Below are 25,794 nucleotides of genomic sequence, written 5' to 3' on the forward strand. Positions count from 1 at the left end.
ACCGTTTACACTCGTACTAATTCGCATATCGAGCATTCCACCGCATTTACTTTTAGTAAGACGACGGTGATTTCTTGCGCATCTTTCTCGATAATACAGGAAAATAAACTTGCTAATGACGCTGTTTAGGAACGTTGGATACATAGACTGCGTTTTTACGTTTCGATAGATTTATTTGGTATTTACAGAAGTTACAGTATCCTGGTGAACTACTCGGACACGCGCAATGTAACAACGATCACAAGCGATTGGATCTGCCGAGCTAAAGGGTTCTTAGTCGATCCGAACCATCATACATACGCCTTCGAATTTCGCTATTTACAAGATTCGTGGTACGCGCGATTCGAGTCTCGATTCTGAAATACGTTTGTCAATGGTCGCGTAATGAGTCGATATTGAGCGTCTATTTTTAGGAAACTCAGTTCTATTTTTCTCCGATATTGCTATTAATTCTTGATTAATTTAAGACATCGTGACATATTGTTACCAAATTTTGTCTGACCATATAACACGTACATCGATAGATCGTTTTAGGCATTGATTTTTATAAATTCAAATTACAGTGTCTTATACCGAAATATGCATATTTATACCGAAATATGTATATGTATACCTTACGAAAGATGTATCGTACACACAGCTTCATTTTCACCTTTCCTTTAACAAGAAATTCGATAAGCTTTCGTTAGTCAACCGATGGAAAATTTGTGCTTCAAGAGGTTGAACTAAGATATAGTATGAGTTATTGCGTATATACGTATATACGTATTAGCGTAACTATTGCTACTAATTGTTGTTTAAATTAAGACATTTAGCGACATTGTAAGTAATTCTTGTTTAAATTAAGACATCGTGCGTTATTGCTACCTATCCTTGTTTAAATTAACATCGTACAACATTATCATCCGCTTAAGTCAAGTTATTGTGCGATGTTGCAACTAATTTCTGTATAAATTAAGACACTGTACGACCATGGACGAACGCTGCTTGACATTCAAACCGTGCGTTCCATTAACACCTACACGTTATACTTAAGCCACCTATACAATCGTATAACGTGTAAGCACGTAGTACGGGGTAATCTATGACTAGAGATTTTCTCGAGAGTCAATTCTCGATGCGTATGACTTTCCGTCTTCCGATAAAGTTGAGACTGTTGAGAGAGATTCAGCAGACGCAGCTGCCTACGCCGAGGCAGGCGTACGAAGTTTGCTCGATCTTCGAGCTGGTGGTGGTAGCGTCTAGCAAGGTTGGTTGGGAAAGCGTTGGAGCAGCCGGTAATTGCGTTCTCTGCACGCCATCGTACAAAATCGATGACGCTTCTCGTTCTCTGCCGATACCTTCTGTTTCCTGTGCGTACGGAATTCTCGCGAGTTCTTGGCTCCTCGATTCTGTCGGAGCATCGTGGGACGACAAGCGACCGTAGTTTAGGAAGGTCTCTGTGTAGCTCGAGGGCGGATGGTGGTGACTTCCGTTGTACTCATGCGAGTAATGGGGATGGTATCTGTTCGATGGTGCCTTGAAACCCTCGTTGCCACCGAGGTACTGGTGCAGGTGATGCAAACTGGATGGCCCATACACTGTTGATCGCAAATCCAATTTTACAGATTGATCGTTGTTTGCAATCTTTATCACTACAATGTGTTTGTTTAAATCCCAGTAGAGACTTTTTTTTCATTAATTCTAAAAGGTTATCACGTATAATAATATACATTGCTATTTCATGTAATGTCTTGGACAATTAGGAAACTGTGTATAGTATGATAGTGCGTCACGTTTCATCCGTAGGTGAATGGACTAAGAATTGTTTAATTAACTGCTTAGTGTCTAGAGTTCTGTAATTGAACCAACGTAATATGTGTGTCAGTTCCAACGAATGTGATATGCCTTTTGGTATACTATCTTTTGAATGAACTGTGTTGCGCATCTACGTGTTGCTAGTTGTTTGCAAAAAGATGACCACATCATTGACAGATATAATTTAAAGCGTATATTAGATGGCGATCTGCTTGCAAACTGTTCGCGATAGTAGTGTAAACTCGATATTAATTACGATGTATATATATATATATGAGCTACCGACCTGCTGCGGTATTCGAGTACATGGCAAGAACTGCATCACCGTAGCCACTGGTGGGATGTTTTGCTAAATCAGAAACATCGTTCGTAGATGAGATCTTGCTGGATATCGATTGACTTCGAACGCCGTTTTGTACTTCGCTGGGGAGACCAGCCGATCCTGCGGAGCCGTATGCCATGTTGAAAAGTGCTTCCGGATCGCACACGAACTTATACACGTATCTCTCTCCAGCCACCTTTTGCATTATCCCTTTCTCGTAATAGTACCTCAATGATCTGCTCAATTTATCGTAATTCATTGCCGGTCGATTCTTTTGAACTCCCCATCTTCGAGCTACCTGAAGAAAATGAAATATATCACTTTACCGTTTGATGCTTAAGCGAGACGTCCTTTGTGACTAGACTGTTGATATTTTTACCTCAAAAAATTGATAAAAAACCGAACGATGTAAAATTGTGCAGAATTCACACATAGGAAATACTAAAGAAAGAAGAAAGTGAATATCGAATACCGAGGAAAATACTCGAAAGAAAAATACACGTTACGTCTAATAGACAAATAAATCTAAATACACTTAGGTTTCATATTTTTTGGGCAATGATCGTAAAAATATAAATTGAGGAGCATTAAATTTGTAATAGCAATGCAATCTACCTCTTCCGGTTCGATTAGCTTGAATTCCATTCCACGACCAGTCCACGCAATGCAAGGTGCGTTCGCAGGATCGTCCAACAAGGTGACTAAAAATTGCCACAATTGAAGAGAACCTCTTCGTTGTTGTTGATAGCCAACAGACATCTCGCTCCAAGGTGACACTCCCGTCGCCGAAGATGGCCTCTTGCTACTATACTCTGTGTTCCACGAGCTAGGAGATCCTTTCTTTTGATAACAATTACTCTGTCTCTCCCACGATGGATTCCTGCCTTCTAATTGAACTCCCAGCTCGGTCCATGTGGGCGTCACGCTTCTCTTGCCGTACACTTCCGAGCTCCAATTCTCTTGTCGCGGAAAGAAAGCTTCGCCAGGAGCTGGAATCGTCGATTGCCATTGAGAAGCTGCGGAGGAAGTGCTGGCTGGCCGACTAGGCGATGGCGAACCTCTGGCGTTTCTCGTTCCGCTTCCGTATTGCTGCTGTTGCTGGTAGACCATGCTGTTGCCTGCGGGAATTTGCATCATCGAGTTGAAGAGATTTTCAGGTTTCCGTATTCCAAAATTTCTCATTCTCGTTTTGGAAAACAAAAAACAAGGGTTTTCATGTTTTAGGAAAATGTTTAACATTTAACTCGTTAAGTTGAAAGAGAAATATATTACTATAATTTATATCGATAGATGTTCATACGGAAATATATTAATTTATTTTGGAAATATATTATTTACATATTGATTTTAAAGGTATCCTAATGAAAATTTGAATTTTGATTTGTAGTTTTTAATGATAGGATTCAATCTAATCGAAGATTAGTGAAATTCCGCATTATGTGTACGTTTCTGTATGTGAGGTATTCCAGGATGCCACAGTAGCAATCGAGAGTTCATATGGTATCGCAACGAGTAATCGTATATACGAGTAACAATTTTTTCATATTTTCATCTTCGATATATCCTTTAACGTTAGAAAGATACAATTATTATATCGAGGATGAATGAACAGTTTCTAATTTCGTCGTTTCGTTCGTCTGAACGACAGTTCATCGAAACACGCTGACAATATCCAGCGTAAACATAGTCTACGGTAGAAGAAGAACGGACAAGGACGAAATGGACAAGAGAAATTTCTCGGATGCACGAGAAAGAACGAAACGCAAGCAACGTATTAGCGATTGCACTCACGCGCGGTTGCCGGTGAAGTGCTCGTCACACAAATATCGGCAGGAAATTGGTTGATATTCAAAGCCCACGGGGTTGTCGGGATGGCGGAGCTCGCGGATAGCGGCACCGCCTGAAATACCGCGTAGAGCTCGCGCGATATGTATATTAATCGGGTGCTCTCCTCACAGGGAGCATCCACCACCGCCGGCATCCCGCTGATGCCGTGGTCCCTCGAGCCGAAAAAGCTATTCTCGAACCATAATCCGGTTACGTTCCAAGTCGTGTACCGGGAATATTGAAAAATTGAGAAGCCCCTTGCCGATACCGAGCCGGAACGCGACGCTGTCAGCCGTGATGCAGTCCATCTTTTTGCTCGTCGATTAAAAAACCTGTAACTTCGTTCGTTCGTGGAAAAAGAAACGTACTAACTTCGCAGGATGTGCAACGTATGTACATGGAATATTCTATTCGATAGGGCTTGCGGTTGGAAATCAAGGTATACACCGTGTACCCGATATTAATGGGAAATCTCAGTCATCGAGGTGAAATTAAGAGGAGGAAGGGCCGGGAAAGTTAATCGTGTCGGCAAGTTAGCTTTAGCTTCCTAGCTGGCAAACGTCGGTCGGATCCCGATCTCGTGTAGACGAGACAGACAGGAATCGCGGGGAGGAGGGTTGAAAGCTACGGGCCAATCTGGCACTCTCTCTCTCCGAAGAGGGGCGAAAGGGGTTGACCTCAACGTGCAAGCGAGGGCAGAGGCTTTGCGGGTAGTTTTAGATTAAAATTAATCGCGAGCTGATGAAACCGGTGGCGATGTACCAAACAGGAAAAGGGTTGAAGCCAGGACTGGTCAGGGGCGGCGCGCAGAAGGGTTGCACGGAAAAGAGGACGGCCTCCACTCGTCCACTCTCAGACGAGGAGCTTCGGTTCTTTTCTCTCTTTCCCTTCTTCACTCTCTCATTTACTCTCGCCATCTCTTGTTTCCCTTCCACTCTCTCGCTCATCCTCCCTCTTCTCTTCTCATTTTCTTCTCCATCCCTGTCTTTATCCTGCTATCTCTGTCTCCCTGAACCCCGAATTCCGGAGTAGAGGCTGGTTAATAATGCAAGGTCCATTTTCCACCCACCTGACGCGCTGAAATGACCTTCTTTGCTTTCTGCTCATTCACAGGAGGCAGATTCTGCCGATCCTGGGATCGAATCGATTCGCAACGACTGTTTATTCATGCATATCGTTTACGTTTAACTCTAAGTTGTTGAATAGAGCAGTATAGAATACAGGAGGACCGACTGTAATCCTCGTGAGCCGGGTACTGGCATTAATTAGCGAAATGGTGACCAATCTGCCTCACCCATTAACAGGTTATTACTATTCCACCCGCTATATTGGTCAACGACTGGTCGATTTAGTGGACTAGGGAGACAGAAACGTTTAACATGCTCCCTTGGCAGTCTGCATAAGCGATCATCGGTCGTTTCGTTGAAATTGTCAAAAAATTGTACTTTTTTAAAGATTAAATTTAATTAGAGGGAACAAGCGACGATTGTGAAACGAGTTTCGTCAATGGAAACTGATCATTTTATTATCAGATTTCCGACGTACGTAATACCGTTTCAGGAATTAAATTCATTGAAGAGGAGCACGCGTTTCACGAGTGAGAACGCACTGAAACTATACGTGTCAGGGTGTATCAATATCGATAGGTATGGTCTTATTATTAACCTAAACTGCGTGTAAATAATTGAAACGGCTTAATGGGAGGGAGAATTACGCGAAGAGACGTAGTAGAAGCATAATTCCCGGGTGACTTGGAAGTAAATGGGTATACGCGCACGGTGTCGGCCAACGAATATAGCAGCGGAGTTCCTAAAGGATTCGTTTGGTGTACGTGCGTGAATAAAGGAAGACTAATCGGTCTGATTACAAAGCATGAGCTTGCAAACCCTTCGTCGGCTCTACCTTTTACGTTATACGTGTAGATTGCATAGCCTCGAAGACTATTAAGCAATGCTCTATAAATCTAACGTGAAACTTCCCTTTGAAAGCTTCGAGAATTTTATCAAGCTGATCACTGAGCCTCGAAGAGTATTTTTCATTGAAAAATCTGCGATATCAACTGTATCCTGAATGCAAGAGAAAGCTTTCGCGACTTGCAATCTCCCTCGGGAGAGAATTCTATGCTCTTTCCTTCGTTTAGCAGCTTTCGTTGGATTCTACGAAGCGCTTCTCCGTAGCTTTCGAGTTGAAAGCATTCTTCAATTATTCACTTACGTATACTTAGTCACGCGTGAGCGAGTCCAGTGTACCAGCGACGAACTTCGTCAGGGATTATTAAGGAATTTCGCATTAAAACGTCGCTGAAAATTTATTAGCCGGCTTCCGTACGAATCGTTTGACCCAGAATCAAAATCGTTCCCTCTAGACTCTACGCGAAATCAATCCGTCGTGACTCTCAAATTAAATACAACAACAAAGTATGACGAGGTACGATCGATATGACCGTGCTAATGCAATTTCGAAATGATTCGTATAACACAGATAATAGAATCACGAAAGATGTCTACGTACAAGTGGTCGAATACTTTTGCATTACGTCAAATAAATTAAATCATTGTTACACATACACGATCGTTTGTATGTATACCGACTGACAACTAATTTATTATTACACCGTATGGAAGAATACCTTTGTATTCGTGATAAGGCAAAACGTTTGCAATCTACTTAAATCACTCGTGCGCTCATCGTTTGTAATTTAGGGAAAAAATTCAAGCTGTTTAATAAAATAACAAAGACGTTAGAGCGGTGCACGCATGCTGGAGAAAATATGAGCTGTAATGAAGACAAATCGTAAATTATTAACACGTTTGTCTGTAAAACGTTAGTAACTCTTGTTCGAACATTTTGCTATTTGATTTCTTCGATTTTTCTAAAAAACCAAGAAATATCGGAAGTTTTGAATGGTCCTAATTGGATGAACAGGGATTGTAATGATAATGAAGAGGGAGATAAAATATAAGACGATGAATTTCGGGTCGCCAAGGCGCTCTAAAAACAGAGACCGGAAGAGCAACTCGAGCTAGAGCTCGATTAATGGATGGAACACCGAGTACTTCCCTCGTGCTCCAGTTATTTATGGGATCTATAGGGTAGTAAAGCGCCACGTGGATCTATTGTCAAGAGATTTGTCACGGTGCACGTTCGAAAAGAGGGTATCATCGGTTCGGAAATCTCGTTGTTCCAAACAGCTCCTGAGAGCGAGCTAAGAATATTATCTATCGAATTGTACGTTCCATTTGTCCAACAAATCATAGATTTCTTACTATTTCGAGTGTCCTGAGCTGTTGATGTGGGGATGCTCGTCACGGAAATCGGCTCCCCATATCCTCTGTCCGCTGGTTCTTCCTTCACCGCTACGTTCTTCGTGGCCTCGCTTGTCCTCGAGCTCATCTTAGTATTTCTATACACGAACAAATACAAACGACTCTAGATTTTCAATTCATAAACAATTTACGCATCAATTTCTTAATTTTTGTAAATAGAAATCTATGCGAATATCTATGCGAGTACGTATCTTCATAGATGATCAAAAAATAATTATGGATAACTAGAGATAAGAAAAGAAACGTAACCCAAGTAGAAAATTGTTTTATACGTTGGATATCATAGTGTATTTCGGGTATTTTATATAGATACATTAAGCTAGGCCAGATATTAGAATATCTTCCGTATAAGAATAACGTGTGTATTTGGTGCAAGTTTTTTTTACTTTCGTTACTTTTATTACGCGTTTATTCGCTTGTTTCGTACATTGTATATACAACGTAAAGTCTTAAACAATTAAAAATTTCTCAATTTCATGAGAAACGTGCAGCGAATAGATGTTTTAATATTTACGAATGGCAGTGTGTCTTTGCATACTACGTATACACGCTGCATGCATTTCCGTGCTTTCAGATTGCCCATAGATGCAGAAGAAGCAGCAGGTTATTTGAAATTTCCATTGCTGGATATATTTGTCCTCCTTACCCGAAGCAATTACTGCGATTCTCCGGATCGAGATCGAGGAACGTGCTACCTTGCGAATGTGCATGGTTCATTGGCGTTTGATACTGTGAGTAATTAGTATCATCGATTCTTCTGCAATTCGCTGATTCCTGTTTGACATTGGCGTCTGTAAAAACCAGTGTACCGTATACTGTAACATTTTAGCGATCGAACGCTGAACATTAGTCAAAGACGATCGATATCGTCGTTTCTTAAAATTATCCTTTACATTGCTTGTTGCTCTATCTTTAAACAAAACAGACAATCAGCGCTATATAACGCGGTATAACGTGTTAAAATTCTAGTTACACTTCGAAAGTGAAAGTTAAATTACACGTTGAATTTTTATATACGTCGATCGGTATCAACGTTAAATTTTATCCTACGAAATTGCAAGAATGCGAAGCTGTACATTAGCCAGAAGCAGCAAGGGTGAATAGACATTTAGATGCAAAAAATGTCTTTGGGGAGGGACAGAGTCGCGGATGTACAGACGAACGGTCAATGATTTTAACGATCGAACGAGGATCGTTTCTTGGGACGAAGATCGGCAGGGCGAGGATATAAAAGCGCGTGTCGTTGCGGAAGCGAAGGCGCATCGTTGCAACGGCACGTGGGGATAGATTCGCTTCCTAATGGGGCTGCCGACGATTTTACGCGGCCGGGGGTGCGCCCTCGATAAATCAAACAGGCTCTGGCCGTGGGAAGCATAAGTCAGAGGCCTCGGGCAATCATTGTATTTGCAAACATCGGAAGTTTACTCGCTGAGAGAACAGCCGCGCCGACCCTACGGTACGAAAAAATCGTACGGTTTCACGTGGAACTTATGAACATCTCGTTTCGCGGCGGAAAACAATGTTTACACGACTAGAAACGATGTTGGATAACAGCCAGTTTCAATCGAAGAGTATAAAGATGCAAAACACACGAGAAGATGATTTTTGTTAATTTTCTCATATTTCTGTCATTCGATAGCTGAAAGAAATTAGTGGTATTTTAATGTGGAATATTCGAAGAAGGGAAAGTAGTATGACAAATTCGAAAATATCTCTTGAAAATACAGAGACTCGCGAAAGTATCGCAATACTTGTTGACGCTTTTACGAGCATATTGTACGTGCTGTACAAATTTCTCCATTTCGAAGTCTCATCGATACTGTCACGAGACTCGATTAGTATAACCGTATTGATAACGTCTAGAACAAATTCGAGAATATACATAGGAGTTACAAGATGATACAAGAATATATTTAACCACAGGACCAAACGCAGAGATAGCTTCTACGTGCAACTGGTTGGCAACGTATCGAATTTAAAAACTGCTCTACAAAAGAGTTTTTACAATCGTATTTTTCACCTGTAGTCTTCGATCGGATAACTACAAAACAATTGTATTTTTCAGCCTGATCTTTTTTCCATAAAGTAATCAACACTCCATGTATCCCGGTTTATGACGATTATTCACTCTGTTCCGAATGAAGCTAAATCTATCGTTTAACGATAACAACGTGAACAACCTCATCTCATTTAACGATGTATATTGACCCAGAGAGAGAGAGAAAGAGAAAGAGAGAGAGAGAGAGAGAAAGAAACACGGACAGTCTTTTTTCCAACTTTACACTGATATAACGGGCGTAACAACATCCGGTAAACAAAGCCTGGAATAAAAGTTTATTGGCAAATCTGCACCCGCCCATCGGCCTGTGTACCTCGAACAGGGTTCCCTCTGATTGTTTGCATACGTATTACGTGTGCAAATGAACGAGCTGAATCTCGCGCGAGTCCAGCAACGGATAAAATTAACAGGTGAAGAGCAAATTTGATGTACGGCATCGTACGGGAGGCTGCCAGGTTGCAATTGTGCAAATTACGGTGGAAATTGAACGAGTCGAGTTGGCAAGTGTATCGAGCACGATATAGAGAACGATATAACGATCGTGTGCAATACGAAATTTTCTTTATCGAGTTAACACACGAACGATAGGAGAACACGCGTATGCATGCAAGTATATAGACATTATCCGCCATTCCCCCTGGCCGTTTGCTCGCCGATTCGACGCGTCTCGAAATATTTGCCAGATTTTCCAACGCGTACACATACGGATAGAGCCTGGGAATTTTCTTAAGAATTTCGCGATAACCGAACGAATCGGATCGTTCCGAGAAACTTAACGAAAATTTCGAAGTGATATATTTTTATTAGAAATTTATGAAACTAAAACTATGTGGCTTCGTGGCGGATGTTTGAAAAGTTATTTTCCACCGCGAATTATTTAAGGTAGTTTCCACAGATGCCTGGGTTATTGAATTTTCTATCATTGGACCGCGGTTTTTTTTATGAAAAAATGCATAGAATATTCAGAATAGAATACTTGTTGTAGTAATTAACAAACGAAACGTGTGCCTATTTCAGTTCCATTCTCTTTTCGTTATGTCCGTAGAAATGTGAAATTGCTTAAAAATCCAAGGTACACTTTTCGCGAATAAATTTCATAAAGACCAAAAACGCAACGAACTTCCGAGCAACCCAATAAGATGAAGAGGAAGCTCCTTTTTTTACGTACGATATTAAAACAGCTTTGATAAACGGCGCGGTTGTGTAGAGAGACGCTAATCAGCCAGAGGTTGAAGAAAGGGGAGAAAAGAAGCCTTTAAGACTTAATATAAAGTGCTTCCTCGTGTAATGCGATATCGATAATCGACGGCAGTTTTCTGCTCGCTCTATCTTGCTGCTTTAAAAACACTGGCCTCAGGCGATTTATCGGCTTTTTTTAATATCCTCGTCAATATTGCCCCTCCGAAAAAATTTCATTGTCAACGAACGAAGATTGCAAGATCTTCAATATGATTTTCAAGATATTTTGTAATAATTAGACTGCGGATTTTTATGCATTTACCTTAACTAATTAAGCATTTATATATTTGCATATCTTCCTATAGAAACTTATACACGTATAGGTAAGAGCGAAACAAACGATGGTACAATTTTTCAACAAAATTTATAATAAAATATTATACACTACTGGAAAGTTATTTATCTCCAGACTGGCTACAGTCTCCGAGATACAGGTGAGATAAAGAAAACTCTTCCAAGCTTATGTTGTGATTAATTCAAGCAATAATCTTTAATTGAAACTGCTGGAAACATCGGTTAATCGCGTTTAAAACATTTTATTCTATAAGAAGATGATAAGTACGATGCGTTACTTTTGATCATTCGTTTCTCATTGATTTATACATTTTATCGCGTATCCTTCCTACAAATCGGTTAAAATATTCAGATTCTTAGCGGGGGCAGTATGGAAAATATATAAAATATGCAGATTAGGGTACTCGTTATAATATTCAATGGGTGAAATTTCTGCTTATGTTGCATTCATAAAAATTTGTCTCTGCATAAATATCCTCAGTCGAGTAATAATGTTTCGGTACTGTATGATTAGAGGTTTGTCATAAACGCGAGTCGCGAAATCGCAAGAGTCGTGAGATCGCAAATTCGTAGTTTCCTATTCGCGTAAATTGTATCGAGCTACTTTCTAAATTGACACTTGAATTGCATATGCGATACATTTCCGTGCAGCTTCCGTTTCGATCGAGATTGACTTCCTTCGCGTTACGCGGTTCGTCAAGCATTTGACACGATTGGAACATAGCACGTAATTAGGTGAATCTCGGGAAATCGCGAGTTGCCTCGGCTGATCGAAGATGTTAGAGGAATAAATTTCTGCCACACTAACTTGTCATCCGATGGAACTCTGGCACGTACTGTTCGCTGTCCTCCGTTTCGCAGCTGCTGCCTGTAACATAATAATTTGCAAATTTATCGTTAAGAAACGATCGTTCGCGTGAGAAAATCGCTAGAACTGCAAATGAAATAGCGTTATTCGATACTAAACTGCTGCATAAATTCTGTCAGCCTGTTCGTTCGTACGGAACAGTTCCCCGAGTCAAACACTTAGACTGCACGTTGTTTCTTTAAAAAGTAATTTCCAAATTATCCGAGATACTTTCTCAGCAAATATTTATTATTCCATATTTATAGGAATTATTAGTTTTAAAATTCAAGAATTTTTAGAATGGAGCAGTTAATAGCTTATTTACAGATTTTACAGATTATTTTATTTACTGATTTTTATTTACAGATTTTTAAAAGTCATTGGCAAATAATAAAATATAGCGCGAATGTATCTTTTGAACTGCTTTTCCTCGAATAATATCACGGAATCAATGATTGATAATAATTAATACTCTGGCGGATAAAACTCGAATTCAAACTAATATTAATAGGAGAGAAAGATCATCGTAAGATGTAAAATAATGGTTCGCTAGGTTCGCCTGGTGGGTAGCTAGTCGCTCCACTGACAGTGGCAGAAGGTCCCCTCGTTATCGTGATTATTACACTGCATCCATCGTGCATTACATTCCAGTTTGTCAAAGTAATCAAAATTAATGTTCCGAATAGTCAGGCCACTGCGTGTAATCATCTTCGTGGAAGATTTACGAACTGTTCGATAAATGGATAGTTTCCCGGTTCATTTTGCAAGGAATAACGTTTATAAGAATTTTACCGTGGGTTTTTAGTTTACGGAAACTCTGGGCTGTTCTACTGAAAGGAAAGTGGAACGGAAGCCGAGTATTTCAAAGCGGCTGTACTCGTCTTTGCTCTTGTAATTCAATCAAGTTAATGGAACCTATTATAACGATTTCTCTGCGAATGAAACGATATAATAATTTTTATATTTTTAGGGCAATATTAAATGATATTGATTGATTTGATGGTAAAATAAAAAATAAATCCGCCCGAACAGGGACTCGAACCCTGGACCCTCAGATTAAAAGTCTGATGCTCTACCGACTGAGCTATCCAGGCTGTTGATACTTCAACCCTTCGCAATTTTAGAAAACATTATTTTTATTTATAGCAGGATTTTTCGTCTTTTATATTTCTGATAGAAGTTATTTATAACAAAACTTACCATCTTGAAGCCATGGCTCTTGTCTGTATTCCTGTGTGGGGTATATTTCATTCTCTGAAATCAAGTTTTACATTGATTTTTTAAGTGACTTCTTTTTTAAAACGTAACAGTATTATTGCAAATTCTTCATTTTCGAAGAGCAATGAAATTTTGATTTTATAAATTAATATTTTACTCGAATAAATAGAATGTTTAAAATATTCTACTAATTTCTTATCTACAGCGTTACAAAGATGGCCTACGTTTATATAGGTCAATCGATAAGAAATTACGAAAAGAATGCTATATTGTTATTCTATACTGACAGAGATGCGACAAGATCTAAACGTTATCTTTCTTATTTCATACATTTACTTTACGAGCCAAGCAAGGAATTACTTGGTGGTATAATGATTTATGGTTACTCGGGGATAATTATCCCAGCCTGAAATTAATGCCTCACATATTCTACCGTATTACTTCGTCAAATCCAATGAACGTCCATTATCGTCAAAAATAATACGAGCATGTTAGATGATAATTATTCGAACGATGTACGATGCTCGAAACATCGAAAGAATTGCTTTCCCTGTCACTTTGATTTTTATTCTCGGTACTTATATTTGTATTTTTTCTTACGATTGTATAAAAACATATTTTTATTACAATATGGTACGAACACCATATCCATTAAGCCTATAAAATTTCTTTATTTCTATTTATTTTTGACTCACAAGGAAAGGTCACGATTGATTCCGCCCCGATTTGGATGAAACTTTATAAGTTTAAAGAACCGCCAAAAATAATAGATACTTTCTTTTTAACTGCAGTAACACAGGTTGGAGGGGTGTGAAATTACCCGTCGAAATTCGACCCCTGAAGAGCTAATTCAGAAACCGTTACAGATAAAGGAAAATCTATCTTCCGAACCTCCACCGAGACTTTCACCCAGACTCTTGACCAGCCCTTCTTCCTCGGATATATCCGAATTTGTTGTTGCGTTTTCTAAGATACATACATTATGCCTTTATTAAAGGTTTAAACTTTCGTATTGTTGCTAGTTGACGTCAGAAAGATGAATCGTTCCAGAGGATACTGGATAATATAGGAATTGCAAAATATAAAATTACCTTTTAGTCATCCTTCCGGAAGGGTAATCAAACGAGTTAAGCGTATATTCTTTGGGGTGTAAAACGATTTCTGGATAATTATGTCATGATGAAACACGATGTCTGAGCTGTAATAAGATTCGGCGAAAGAGCCATAAGACGGAACAAAGACTGAATGTTGGGGGATGAATCAGTAGCAAAAACAACCCCTTTCAATGCAGGCATGTACATAAGAATGCGGCAGAGATGTATGTTACGTGGGGTCTGTTTAATGGGCCTCTAGGATTCGCCACGGGTAGCCACTTGTCAGTAACCTTGTTTTGTTCATAATCACAATCCAGTCTGACGAATCGAATTTACTTGGCTTCATAGTTCGTGGGTAATAACGCGTTTTGTCGCGAGTTGTAATAACGATGCGTACGGCCCAAAATTTGAGAAACCTATCGAGAAATGGTAGACTCGAGATTGGATACTTATAGACGAAAAATAATATCGTTAAGATATATTCAGCCACTTGGAAATTTTAAGACATCTATCTTTAATAAATCTTTGCTATTTTTGTCGTAGATTCTGAATTTTAAATTGCTATATATTATATATAACATATTTTCTTTGTTATAAAAAATGTCCTTTTTGTGTCTCCCTCTTTATTACGTTTGAGATAAGTCGAGTTACGACAAGGATGGTTTCGTAGATGACGTAAATTTTTATCCGTATCGATTGCCTTATTTAGATACAGACTATTGACGACACCGACAAGTTAATTACTCATTCTCTTTCTTTTATTTGTTGATATCGTTTTTGCATATCCGTAAGAAGAAATAAAATAAATTTTAGTTTTAAGTTTGCGTCGTATTTTAAGTCACTCTAATAGCTATCGTCAACGGAATATTCCTGTCGCAATTCTGCTTCCATTTCTCGCGAGGAGAAGAACCGTTCGAGTCTCGAAAACGAGAGGAGAAAGCTAGAAGGTTCGTTCTTTCGTGTCGACGTTTCAATATATTTCTTCGCGACGAATCGTCGCCGAAAAGTGGATGGGGAGGCTGGGTAGGGCGTAACGTGATTACGATAGAGAAATTGCAGCATTATAGGCAGTGATTGAGTTAGATGGAGGCGGACCATCCTGACTGGTGGTTCACACCACGGCATGCCAATGTTAGATATAAAGTGTCAATCACTGTGCCCAGACGCTGCTAGGGTGGTTACGAATCCTATGGGGGTACGACTGGCTCCAACTACCCCATGGGGCTCTTTGCGGCGATAACACGTTGCTTATTGAATTCGTCCTGAGGCTTCCCGTCGTGGTGTCACGTTTCTAGGTCAAGGCTGCAAGTAAAACTGCCGACACCGGAGGGATTAATTGACCGATGTTGCAAATTTCACTCGTCCTCTTCATTAGGTCATCGAGCAAATTGATACGACTCTGTGGTCATACGTTTCTATTAATTTCAAATCTTAATTCACATTTTCGCGATCAATTAGAAATTTATAGAAGCGTATACGAAACCGTGAGTAATTATTATGTAACGGTGTAGATATTCATGTTATCGCACAACGAAGTAATTTTCTGTATTTGTTAAGAGAACAAGATCAACCTTATGGCCACAGCTTTTTTTCTTTCTGCCCCAACGTAAGCATGAGAAAATTAGTGATAACTAGACTGGAAATTTTTTCCATATACTTACACGAAATTTAAAGGTGCACAGAATGCATATTATACAGAAATACTATATATAAAGCATGCAGGATAGAGTGCCCGCTATAGTTTCTAATACGTAAAACAAATTTCTATCTAAATCGAAACTATAAAAATGTAAATTTGTATAAAAATTCTCAGTCCAGTCGTAACTATATTTTCCTCCAAAACGTTAAGTCGTAGTAACACAGAACAAAGAACGTCGATTCATTACAATTCCTATGTTAATCGATCTGTATTGCCCTGACAAACAAAGTCTAGAAATCGTCAGCCCCTTGAAATACTTTCTACCGTTTCGTGCGGCCTTAAAACGTAATTGCACCGTAGAAAATAATATCATCCCTGATCCGACTATATAAAGATATTGACTCGACTGCCTGTCGGTGACAGGCTCTCTTCGGGGGGTGGATCCCCCCTCGCCCCGTTGTACACAGTTCGCGAACATCCTGCACGTGCTTCGGGCCGCGCTACGCTTTCTTGCTTGCGTGGATCTCTTTCGTGTACAGTGTACGTGTACGTGTTTGCACGAAGACGCAGTCGAGACTCCATGTCAAGACGGAGGCCCGGTGTTCCCGAGCAACATCGTATCAAAGAGCTTCAAAATCGTCGAGCGGGGGATGGTGACCCGTACGGACCGCCCTCGACTTTCTCGTCTCTCGATTTCGTTCAGGAAAAGTCTCATTGAATAATTCGAAACTGATCGAAATATCGAACGACTTCCATTCGCTATAGCGTTTGATGTCTTCTCTATGTTTCGTGCGTTTTGATACGGTAGGTGGAAACGATATATAGTAAGATAGTAAAATCGGTCAGTAGTAAAAGTTTACAAGTTTCGATAATCGAGACAAGATAAATAAGACAGATAGATAGAAGATAGATTCATTAGAACACATATTCATTACATTGGGTAAGTTTTATCTGGAATGAAGTGACAGATTTATAATAAAGTAACTAGGAAATATAAAAGCAGTGAATTCGTATTAAATATCGTACTTGTGACCGGCAAGTATAATGTTAACTCAATTCTTCGTTTGCAGTATATCTAACGAAAGTCTTCTTAAATGAGGAGGATGGTTTTCTATCTGATTTATACATAGAATATGAATTGATACCTTCTCGTTTCTAACTTTTAAAAATTCGATGTAGTCGTAGAAAATACGTACGGCTCTGGGTACGGTTAGATCAATTAGTGACCCTACTTAGTGCTTTACTTTACGACCTTGCTATATCGCTCCCACCTAAAATACATGTTCTACTTACCAGGGTGCAGCTTCTCCTCGGTACTTGGTTGTGTCACGGAGTAGTTACTGGGACAGTATCCTGTGGTAACTGTTTGAAGTGGTTCGTTCAGCCTGTTGAATTCTTCGTTTGGCTGGAAAGATAGATGTCTGTGTTAAAATAGCGCTTTGTAGTAGCAAACGTTCGTTTCTATACGAAGTAGTATTAATCGGATATTTTTCCTGTGATCCTTAAATATTCTCTTCGTTCAATTTCCAGTAGATATTATTTCATTCTTTGTTAAACTGTAAAACGAAGACAGCGATCTTTATGTACGTACGTACTTGACTTCAATCGTAGTTTAATATTTCCACATTTTATCGTAGAAAGCCAGCGTTCTGCATTTTAATTTCATCATTTCAAATATCGGGAGTCGGGAGTGAAAAGTCTTTCTCGTTTGCGAGCGTTCTATCGGGCGAGGAAAAAAGACGAAGACAATCAACGCAGAACTGATGTAAAATTGCAAGAAGAAAGGAAAGAGAACGAAGCGATTTGGAGCAGAAAGGAATAGCGAGGAACGAGATTTTAAGTAAAGTAGTGTATAGCAGGCACAATGAGAAAGAGGAAGAGAGAGAGTGAGAACGTGCGAGAGAAGAGGCAAGGAGGACATCCGGTGAACGATTGGATGGTTTCCTCCTTGCGGAGCAATCTAGTGGTAAAGCCGGTTACCGGTTTTGGAAATTCCAATAACGCCGTGTCGCCGTCTGCTTTTCCTTTATAAAGTTTCACTGCGGTCTCTCAGCCGATCGCTTACACTTTAAAATCGAAAGACATCGTACTTGATTTTAAGAAAACTTCAAACATGCTCAGTATCCTCTTCAATCTTTTTATTAACTTTGTTGCAGCCCTTGGATTTCTCTGTCTCTCGATCTTACTCTTGTTTCAACAAATAAAGGGACTTTCAACGTCTTAAGACAATTTTTAATATGAGATTAAAATAAGAAATCATGTACATCGATTCTTTCATATTTTGATCAAATTTAGAAGATATAAATTTAGGAATGAAAAACTTGATTGAGTGGGAAATGATTTGAAGAACGTAATAGAGTTAACAGGATACCTTTTTAGATACCTTCCCGTTAATTTTTGAAATATATCTAATCGCATAAATTCACGATAAAAATATATCGTTGACGATAAACGTAATAATAAAATAATCACTTTATTGCTAAATTATCCATCATTTTTCTTTTATAGTTAATTCGACAGGATATTATCATTTATAGAGACGTAATCAACTTCCTCTTTCACAGTTTCATAGGTTAGTCTTACGTTCATTGCCTCGTCCCTTGGATTTTCCTCTGATTGCAATTAATAGTCATTTATAATTAGTCGCCGTGATGGTTCAGCACTTGTAATCCACAAGCTGTGCCCTCTAATATAAATTTTAATTACATTCCCCGATATTACGTTCAATCTTTAATCCCGCCAACCCGATATCAAATGATATTTAGCGGCACGACAGCGTTAAATAAGGGATAAAGAATGTATCGTGCGGTTTTATGCGTAGCCCACCCTTTCTTATCAAATTTGACCAAATTTTCTTGTTCGAAAAGTTCGTAACATATTTGACAGTGAATTGTATTCTGCATTGAATTTGATTGTATCAGTAAATGAATATTTACCAGAAATTTTTGCCAAGTACGTGGATATGATATAATTATTTGGACGCTAATTGGAATATTACACTATAGCATAATACCATAATTATTTGATTCGTGTTCTTATAAAATATTTTCTAATATCTATTTGGAGAAGTCTACTTGATCCATAACATCAAAAGAAACAGGTCATATATTATTCCATAAAATGTTGCTTCTGTTTTTCTTTATATAAAACCTACGTTTATTATTAATAATTAATAAAAAAATTTCTCCACAGCAAAAAACATTCGATCCTAAAAAAAATTGAATCCTTTTTATTTTATAATCTTTCCGAACAATTCAATGTATTTGCACATTCTCGATCTTCGTCTTATTTTGAGTCATAAAATTTCCTTATCTTGACAATGTGCGCGTTTTACAGATCCTCCAATGCTACTTTAGCCGATCAGGGGTTAATCGAGTGCATTCACGATGCAATGACTCGTAAGGAAAACGCGCAAACACGGTCGCGTGTCGTTTAACTTTTTCCGTAGGTTCACCTTTCTTCACCATTCCTCCCCCTGACCTTTCCCATCGGGAACGCGTCTCCGTGTAAAAGACGCGCTTGTAAGTGGATCGTTTGGGGTACGTGTGTCATGTACGAACAAACGCACTCGTACGTTTGTATCTAGTGAAAACGAGATACCCATGAATCGTGGGGAACGCCCCATCGTTCCTGATGATGCTGCGAGGGGTCGTCACCCCAATTCCCTTCGTACACCACCCTCGTAATTGCGCACTTCGGTTCGGTTTATAATAAAGTCATCGAGCAGACAACACGTTCCAAACGGACTCCCCTTTCTATCAGCGGATCTTGTCGATTTCGTTCATCGATTTGTGTAAAAACCGAAAAGGCTCTTATGAGATTTGATACACCGGTTTGGACGAGGATCGTTGGATTAAGACGCGAAACTTTGATTTGATGAAGTACAGAGTGTATTCTTTGGACGTAGCAAGGATGAAAGTAAGATTTTCACTTCATTAAAGATCGTCCAATTTCAACAAAGAGTCGTCGTCCAATTTGATCAATTAGGAGAAGCGAAAGGCGTTGCCACTTTGACGAGAAAACCTCGCCCTTTTTTCTTTCCGTCGCTTTCTTCGACGAGGGTGCGAAGACAATGATGGTTTCGAAGGACAGAATACGAACAATACCGTGGATGACAGCGGGACTCGCAATTACAATGTGTCGCCGACGGAGTCTATCTACTAATTGCTCTCTCGATACACGCATTGACTTTCCGTTTTTCCTAAGAAGAAAACAATTCATCCATGTATCTTTGTACTTCTCAATGCAATCCACGAATATTATCCATAATATTATACAATGCCGCGGTTTATGGTTGTAATGTTAGGCTACGGTTACACTGCATGTGTATCCTGATGAACTATCGTCCCGGCGAATGAAACATCTGACATTTAGTTGCTCTAACGTAATTGCCCGAATAACAATTCGGCAGAATACGCATCCGCTGTAATCATAGTTTCATACAATCCCAGAATACTATCTTCGTATTCTTTGAAAGAACAAAAGTATCTTGTATCATCGTTAAACCGCGGTTTTATGGGAAATTAGAAAATGCAAAATTACACAGAACACATATAATACGAAGAAAAATATCCAAAGAGCAGTGCCGTCTATGATATTTGGTAGATAAATCAATTTTCTACCAAGATCCTACTTTTTAACTGATATTCTCAAAAATATGAATTTGCATTAGAATCCGCAATCTAATTCATCATCGAAACGTCCCAGGTAAATTCACATGGTGGTAAACGCGCCCCGTTGAAGAAGAGGCTTTTAATCATGGGAAACTCGAGTGTCAGCATATGTTGCTGATACAGAGGAGTAAATTAAGCGGCGGATCCGTGCAGCGGGGCTGGTGTGTGGGAATCGAGTGATTTTTAGAATCAACAAACATAAATCAAGTGTTTCCGCGAGCGAGTGCTTCACGTCGTCTCTCCCTTCGTTCTTACGAAGGGTGTCCGACGACCACCCACGGCTCACCGGTGTCATAGTCACGGTGGTAGCCCCGTGCACGGGGGTATCCCGCACCGGAGAGACCAGGAGGGTTGAATGGTGGCGACAATTACGTGTTTAGGGGGCACAAAGGGGTGGCACCCGTGGGACGAACCATCGGAGCGTGGTGGCGCGTGCCAAGGCAATTCGACACTCGAGGATCATCGCGCGAGTACGATGCATTATGCGTTCATTGACTTTGACTATGCTCACTGTCCACGCTTACGACTCCATTGTATCGCCATGGGGAGAAAACCGGAAATGGGAGTCACGTTGATCAAGTTGTTGTCTATCTGGTCGACTTTTTAACTTTTACGATGGACAAAACACTAACTGTATCTCGTAATTATTGGGTTGTTTATGGTGTTGTTTGAATATGTAATGATGGATACAACAGAGCGATGAAACGTTGATGGGCTTGAAGTATACTTCGGTAACAGAAGAGTTTCACGTATAAAATAGATCGTTAATAATTATCATTATTCCTACACTTGGCAAGGGAAGTATCGTTTCTTCTTAGACATAGAAGAGCAATTATTGCGTTGTTTGATTGAAGTAGCACCTGCCTGTGTATATCTGCCAGTCAGACACGCGGATCTTAAGATTACCAGTGTAATTATTGTATTGTATGATATAAATAGTATTCGTCCGTGTGGGTCAGATACGCTCATGTCTTAAAGTTATCAATGCGATTATTGCACTGTTTAATGGAAGTTGTATTTGCCTGTGTAGGTTAAATACGCGTATTTATTATTATGTAATGAACGTTTCCAAATTCTTATGTATAGTGAAAGTATGGAACAATAAGGTAGTACCATTGTATATTTTTTATCTTACCAGCCTAGCCAAATCTGTAGTCGTGGCTGGTACTTCTTGATCCTGATTCATACTTGTTACCCAACTCTTCTTCTGATTCCTTTTTGTCGAAGAAAAACGTTCGTCACCAGATTCCACGAAAATGACACGGGTAAAAGTATTGATAAACGAACAGATCACACGAACTGTCGCGTAATTTTAAAGTCACGTTGCTGCACCGTCAAGATCAAAGATAGGACTGAGACGAGTGATTTGATCTCGCTGAACAGTGAAAAGACAGGGTATATGCATCGGGGGTTGTGTCTACGGTACGTCTACGCCCACAACGTGGTATAGAAATCAGCCCTGCGCGAGCTACTCGAGCGACTAGGGGTTGCTTCCAACCCCTGCTTGGTAGGCGGGGCCTCGAAATCATTGGTAACCTTCTCTTATACCAGGAAGCTTTGTGCTTCGATAACACCTACGAGAACACCTCTCTTCGTTGAGATTCTTTGCTTTCGTAACTCCGTGATATTGCATGTTCTGAATGGCATTTCTGTGGCGACCGACTTTTACAAAAGGATTTGAACTTCTTTTTAATAAGTGAATTCTTGGTTGAAATTAAATTATCAGGTTTTCAAGTATTTCAAAAATGTATGATATATTAAAAGTTTCTATGAGAGGGATGATTTTGATGAGTGTTGAATTGAATATGTTAGAATGTTATGTGGGAAAGTAATGACAAATTTAATTTTTTCTGATTTTGCAATACTTTATTGCACTATTGCCAGAACTTGTACATGTTGTATGATAATTTAGGAATCCTTCTGAATATTTTCCTTTAGCTGATAAGCCTTCATTGGAAAATTCATTCTTAATTGATTAGCTTTAATCAAATGATTTTGTATGAATAGTGCACATATTAGAACGTAATATCAATAGATAAGAAAATATAAATAGAAAAGGAAGATAAAGAATTATCACATGATATACATACATACTAAAATTTCCGTATCCTAGATATCCTAGTTTATGTTAAAACCATTACATGGGATTTTGTTTCTCTCGTTCTGAAATACCGACCCTGAAAAAGATCAGTGTATTTCTTACGCTCTCTGTAATTTGCTATGGCCTCCTACGACGAATATAGGAATTACATAATATGCATTTACTAAATACAGGATAGACCAGACATTATGTATATTTATATATCATTGCAGGACACGAAAATCATTACATGTCACGTCGATCTTGTACCTCGTTTGTGTCGTGACACATGTTCTGCAATACCGACCATTCAGAGGTTTTATTACGCCCTCTACGATCTATAACGTTGTATAGAATGTAATTAATCCGTTTGAACAGGCTCCATTTACTTAAACAAAATTTTAATTAGTGCTTGGTTAAGAAAACTTTTGATGATTGAATTCATTTATCCATGAACTACTATTGTATGAGCGAGAACTCGTATATATTATAGTAAGAAGAATTGTAATCTTATTATATGAAGTATTTGCCCCGCGTTCAATATTTCAATTTCTCGTGCCAATTTCGATCGAAAAGAAACTGCACCGCCTCGACCAATCAGAAGTTAGTTAGTCGAATATTTGGCGGGATAAAGCATCAGTTTAGTGTCGGAAAGCATGGCGTTTGCATGTATCATCCCGTTCGAAGTGCGATATTCACCAGGTAGTAATTCTTCACTTTTTATAAACTACTATCAGGTTTATTTAATTAATATACGTTTATTTAATAATTTGTCGTCAGACAGTACTATATCAAAATTAAGTAGTTTCTTAAATTCGGCTTATTCGTGTTTCGTTGGTTTCCTACTTGACTGTCAAGATCACCAATAGCTAGCATTGTAACCTTTCGCAGAAATATAATTTGAGTTTAGATATTGCTTTATATTAATATGTGGTTGTTTCTTTTGTACAAATCATTCATTAATTGTGAATGACAATTCATAAATTGTCTGTTGAGAATTTTATTTATTTTATTTATAGTGGTCTTGCTCTACTTTCATAATTTTTTCTCTTTTCTCTCATCCCTCTTCTCATTTCCCTTTTCCCTTTCTCTTGCCCTTTACTCCTTGTTCTTGACATTTCTCCTTCCTGACTTTTCCCTGTCATAATATACTTATAATTTTTCGATAAAAATATTATTCTATTTCGATCTAAAATTTATCATCCTTAGGCTTTCTATATATTAATTCATTTTTATATATTATATTAAATTTCTAAGTGCAGGTATCTCTACGTTTTAAATTTATACATTTAGTTCGTTGAAATTATGTTAGGCCACAGGTGTTTAATAGAAAGTAAACATGTGCATCTGATCTTTCAGTTTGTTTTTTTTTTCGAATATATTATGCTACTGAATTGCTACCGAAAACATCTCTCTCCAGAAATTGGACGTGCTCGTTCTCGATTTACTGACGAGATCCCCTCTCTTTCCACTCCTCGACTTTGAAATTCGTAGGGCAAACTGCGGTGAAGGGCGTCAGTTTAATGTTGAAAATCGGAGTGGTTAGATGTATGTTCATCACTCCGCGACAAGTGTCAATATCCTTCTTAAGTAATATTTTCATTCACATTTTCATCGCTTAAATCGACGCTGTTGTTAACTTCGTATAATTAACGTACGTTTTTATTTAATAATTCATTACAATCTAGTATTTAATTATCTTTTTTCTTTGTTTACTTTCTGTTTGTCCCCTTTGTTGATAGATCATATAATAAACTTTCGAGGTAATTTGATCTTTATTATTGTTTTATTTCCATATAATTTATTCGTTTTATTGGATTCTCTGTAATAAGATTGTCATTTTGTCTTTTTTAAATAATTTCTATACATTCTAGAAAGAACGTTAGCATAGATAAGTTTGAACGCGTTCTGCGCATCGAATATTTTTCGTACTGCGCAGCTTTATTTAATGTCGTGAAAAGTACGCCATATTTTGTTATTACAAAGTCACGTACGAAGCATGTCGAATAAGTGTATATATGTATTTCAAATAGTAATGCCGGACATTTAGTTTGGCGGGCAATTTTTATAAATCAGTCGTGAAATATTTATAATTACGTAACAGTGTAGTAGGAAATACTTTATAATGCTCAAAAATATTTGAAATATATTAAATATATATTTTTTGTTATAATCTTAATATAATATCTTTTTATCTGTGGTCAATGAATAATAATTAGTTTTTCATTTTTGAAAAGCAGTATTTTCATGAAGACTCGATAGAAGAAAGGAGAGAAATATGTAAAATAGCCCTAAAGTACCACCGTTATCACTTAATAAAGTTCTTTCCCAGAAAATTTTTGTGATCACGCGCAATGCGGTCGGAAGAATCAGTGTTTGATGCGGTATGTGTATAATTTTTAATATTTGTTAGAGCATAATGTCTCTCATTAAAGTTAACGGTAATGCTCAGACGCGAAAATAGAGTCAGCGTGTTCGCCGATTGTTATTTAAACGAACGCGTTGATAGTCTTTTATTTTTCTTTTTTTTTTTTTGTACATTTCTTTTTTTAAATATTCGCTTTCGGTGCTAGAGTCGCAGGTCTCACAAGAAGATAAAGCCTCTCCTGGAGCTCAAGAATGTAAGTACTTTCTTATATTGTACCCTATTTTAATATTCGTATTTTATTTAAACTGTTATTAAACTGAAATAAAATTTTTGCTATTATTAAAATTTCAACTTTAAATAGACTCTTATTTTTCACTATCCTAAACTTTATAAGCAAAAATTACTTTATTTTCGAGAACAAATTATAATATTTCACATGTTTTGTTTCAGGTTTTTCAACTTCCACTTTTTTCAGATTTTCGGGAAGGATGTAGTGGTGCTTCAAAACTAAGCATGTAAGAATTTTTACATATTTTACTATTAAATGATTATTATTTAATTGTGATATTACGTTAACTATTATTAATTAAAAAATAAGATATGATTTTAAATTTTATGTTAGAATTACTAGCTTTTATAGAGTTTTATATTTTATTATTTGAAATGCTTTGAACAATAAGCATTGTTTTTTTTTCAAAATAAATTATTATAATCCATATCTTGTTAAAGGTTTTTCACTCCTTCCTCTTCTTTCTGTTGCCTGGAAAGGATATTGTGGTGCTTTAAAAGCCAAAAATGTAAGTAACCTTGTATTGTATTTCATTTAATTTTATTATTATGAATTAGAAAACATGATTTGAACATTTTTAAAAAAGCTTTTATTATTTAAAACTTTCCACATAAGAAACAATGTCTTTGAAAATTAATGGTAATATTCTCTGCTTTGTTACAGGTTACAGGAATTGCGGTTACAACAATATCGACGACAACGTTCTTCGCATCTAATCGTGA

The 25,794-nt window shown here is 38.1% G+C and overlaps 1 protein-coding gene and 1 non-coding gene across 2 annotated transcripts; both read right to left on the reverse strand.

The window, feature by feature from the left end:
• Nucleotides 1-356: 356 nt before the first annotated feature.
• Nucleotides 357-21,718, reverse strand: LOC117230888 (DNA-binding protein D-ETS-3). Its single transcript, XM_033488793.1, has 9 exons — nucleotides 21,471-21,718; nucleotides 16,956-17,067; nucleotides 12,912-12,965; nucleotides 11,673-11,732; nucleotides 7,919-8,063; nucleotides 7,213-7,349; nucleotides 2,735-3,237; nucleotides 2,084-2,417; nucleotides 357-1,580 (listed from the first exon to the last, which is right to left on the reverse strand). The coding sequence occupies exons 1-9, from the start codon at nucleotides 21,519-21,521 to the stop codon at nucleotides 1,168-1,170; spliced, it is 1,809 nt and encodes a 602-aa protein (XP_033344684.1). The 5' UTR covers nucleotides 21,522-21,718; the 3' UTR covers nucleotides 357-1,167.
• Trnak-uuu lies at nucleotides 12,733-12,805 on the reverse strand. The gene has a single exon. It is a non-coding gene; the product is annotated as a tRNA-Lys (tRNA).
• Nucleotides 21,719-25,794: the final 4,076 nt, after the last annotated feature.

This window comes from Bombus vosnesenskii, unplaced genomic scaffold (assembly GCF_011952255.1).
Source record: "Bombus vosnesenskii isolate JDL3184/JDL3185 unplaced genomic scaffold, Bvos_JDL3184-5_v1.1 scf7180000013267, whole genome shotgun sequence".
NCBI classification, from domain to species: domain Eukaryota; kingdom Metazoa; phylum Arthropoda; class Insecta; order Hymenoptera; family Apidae; genus Bombus; species Bombus vosnesenskii.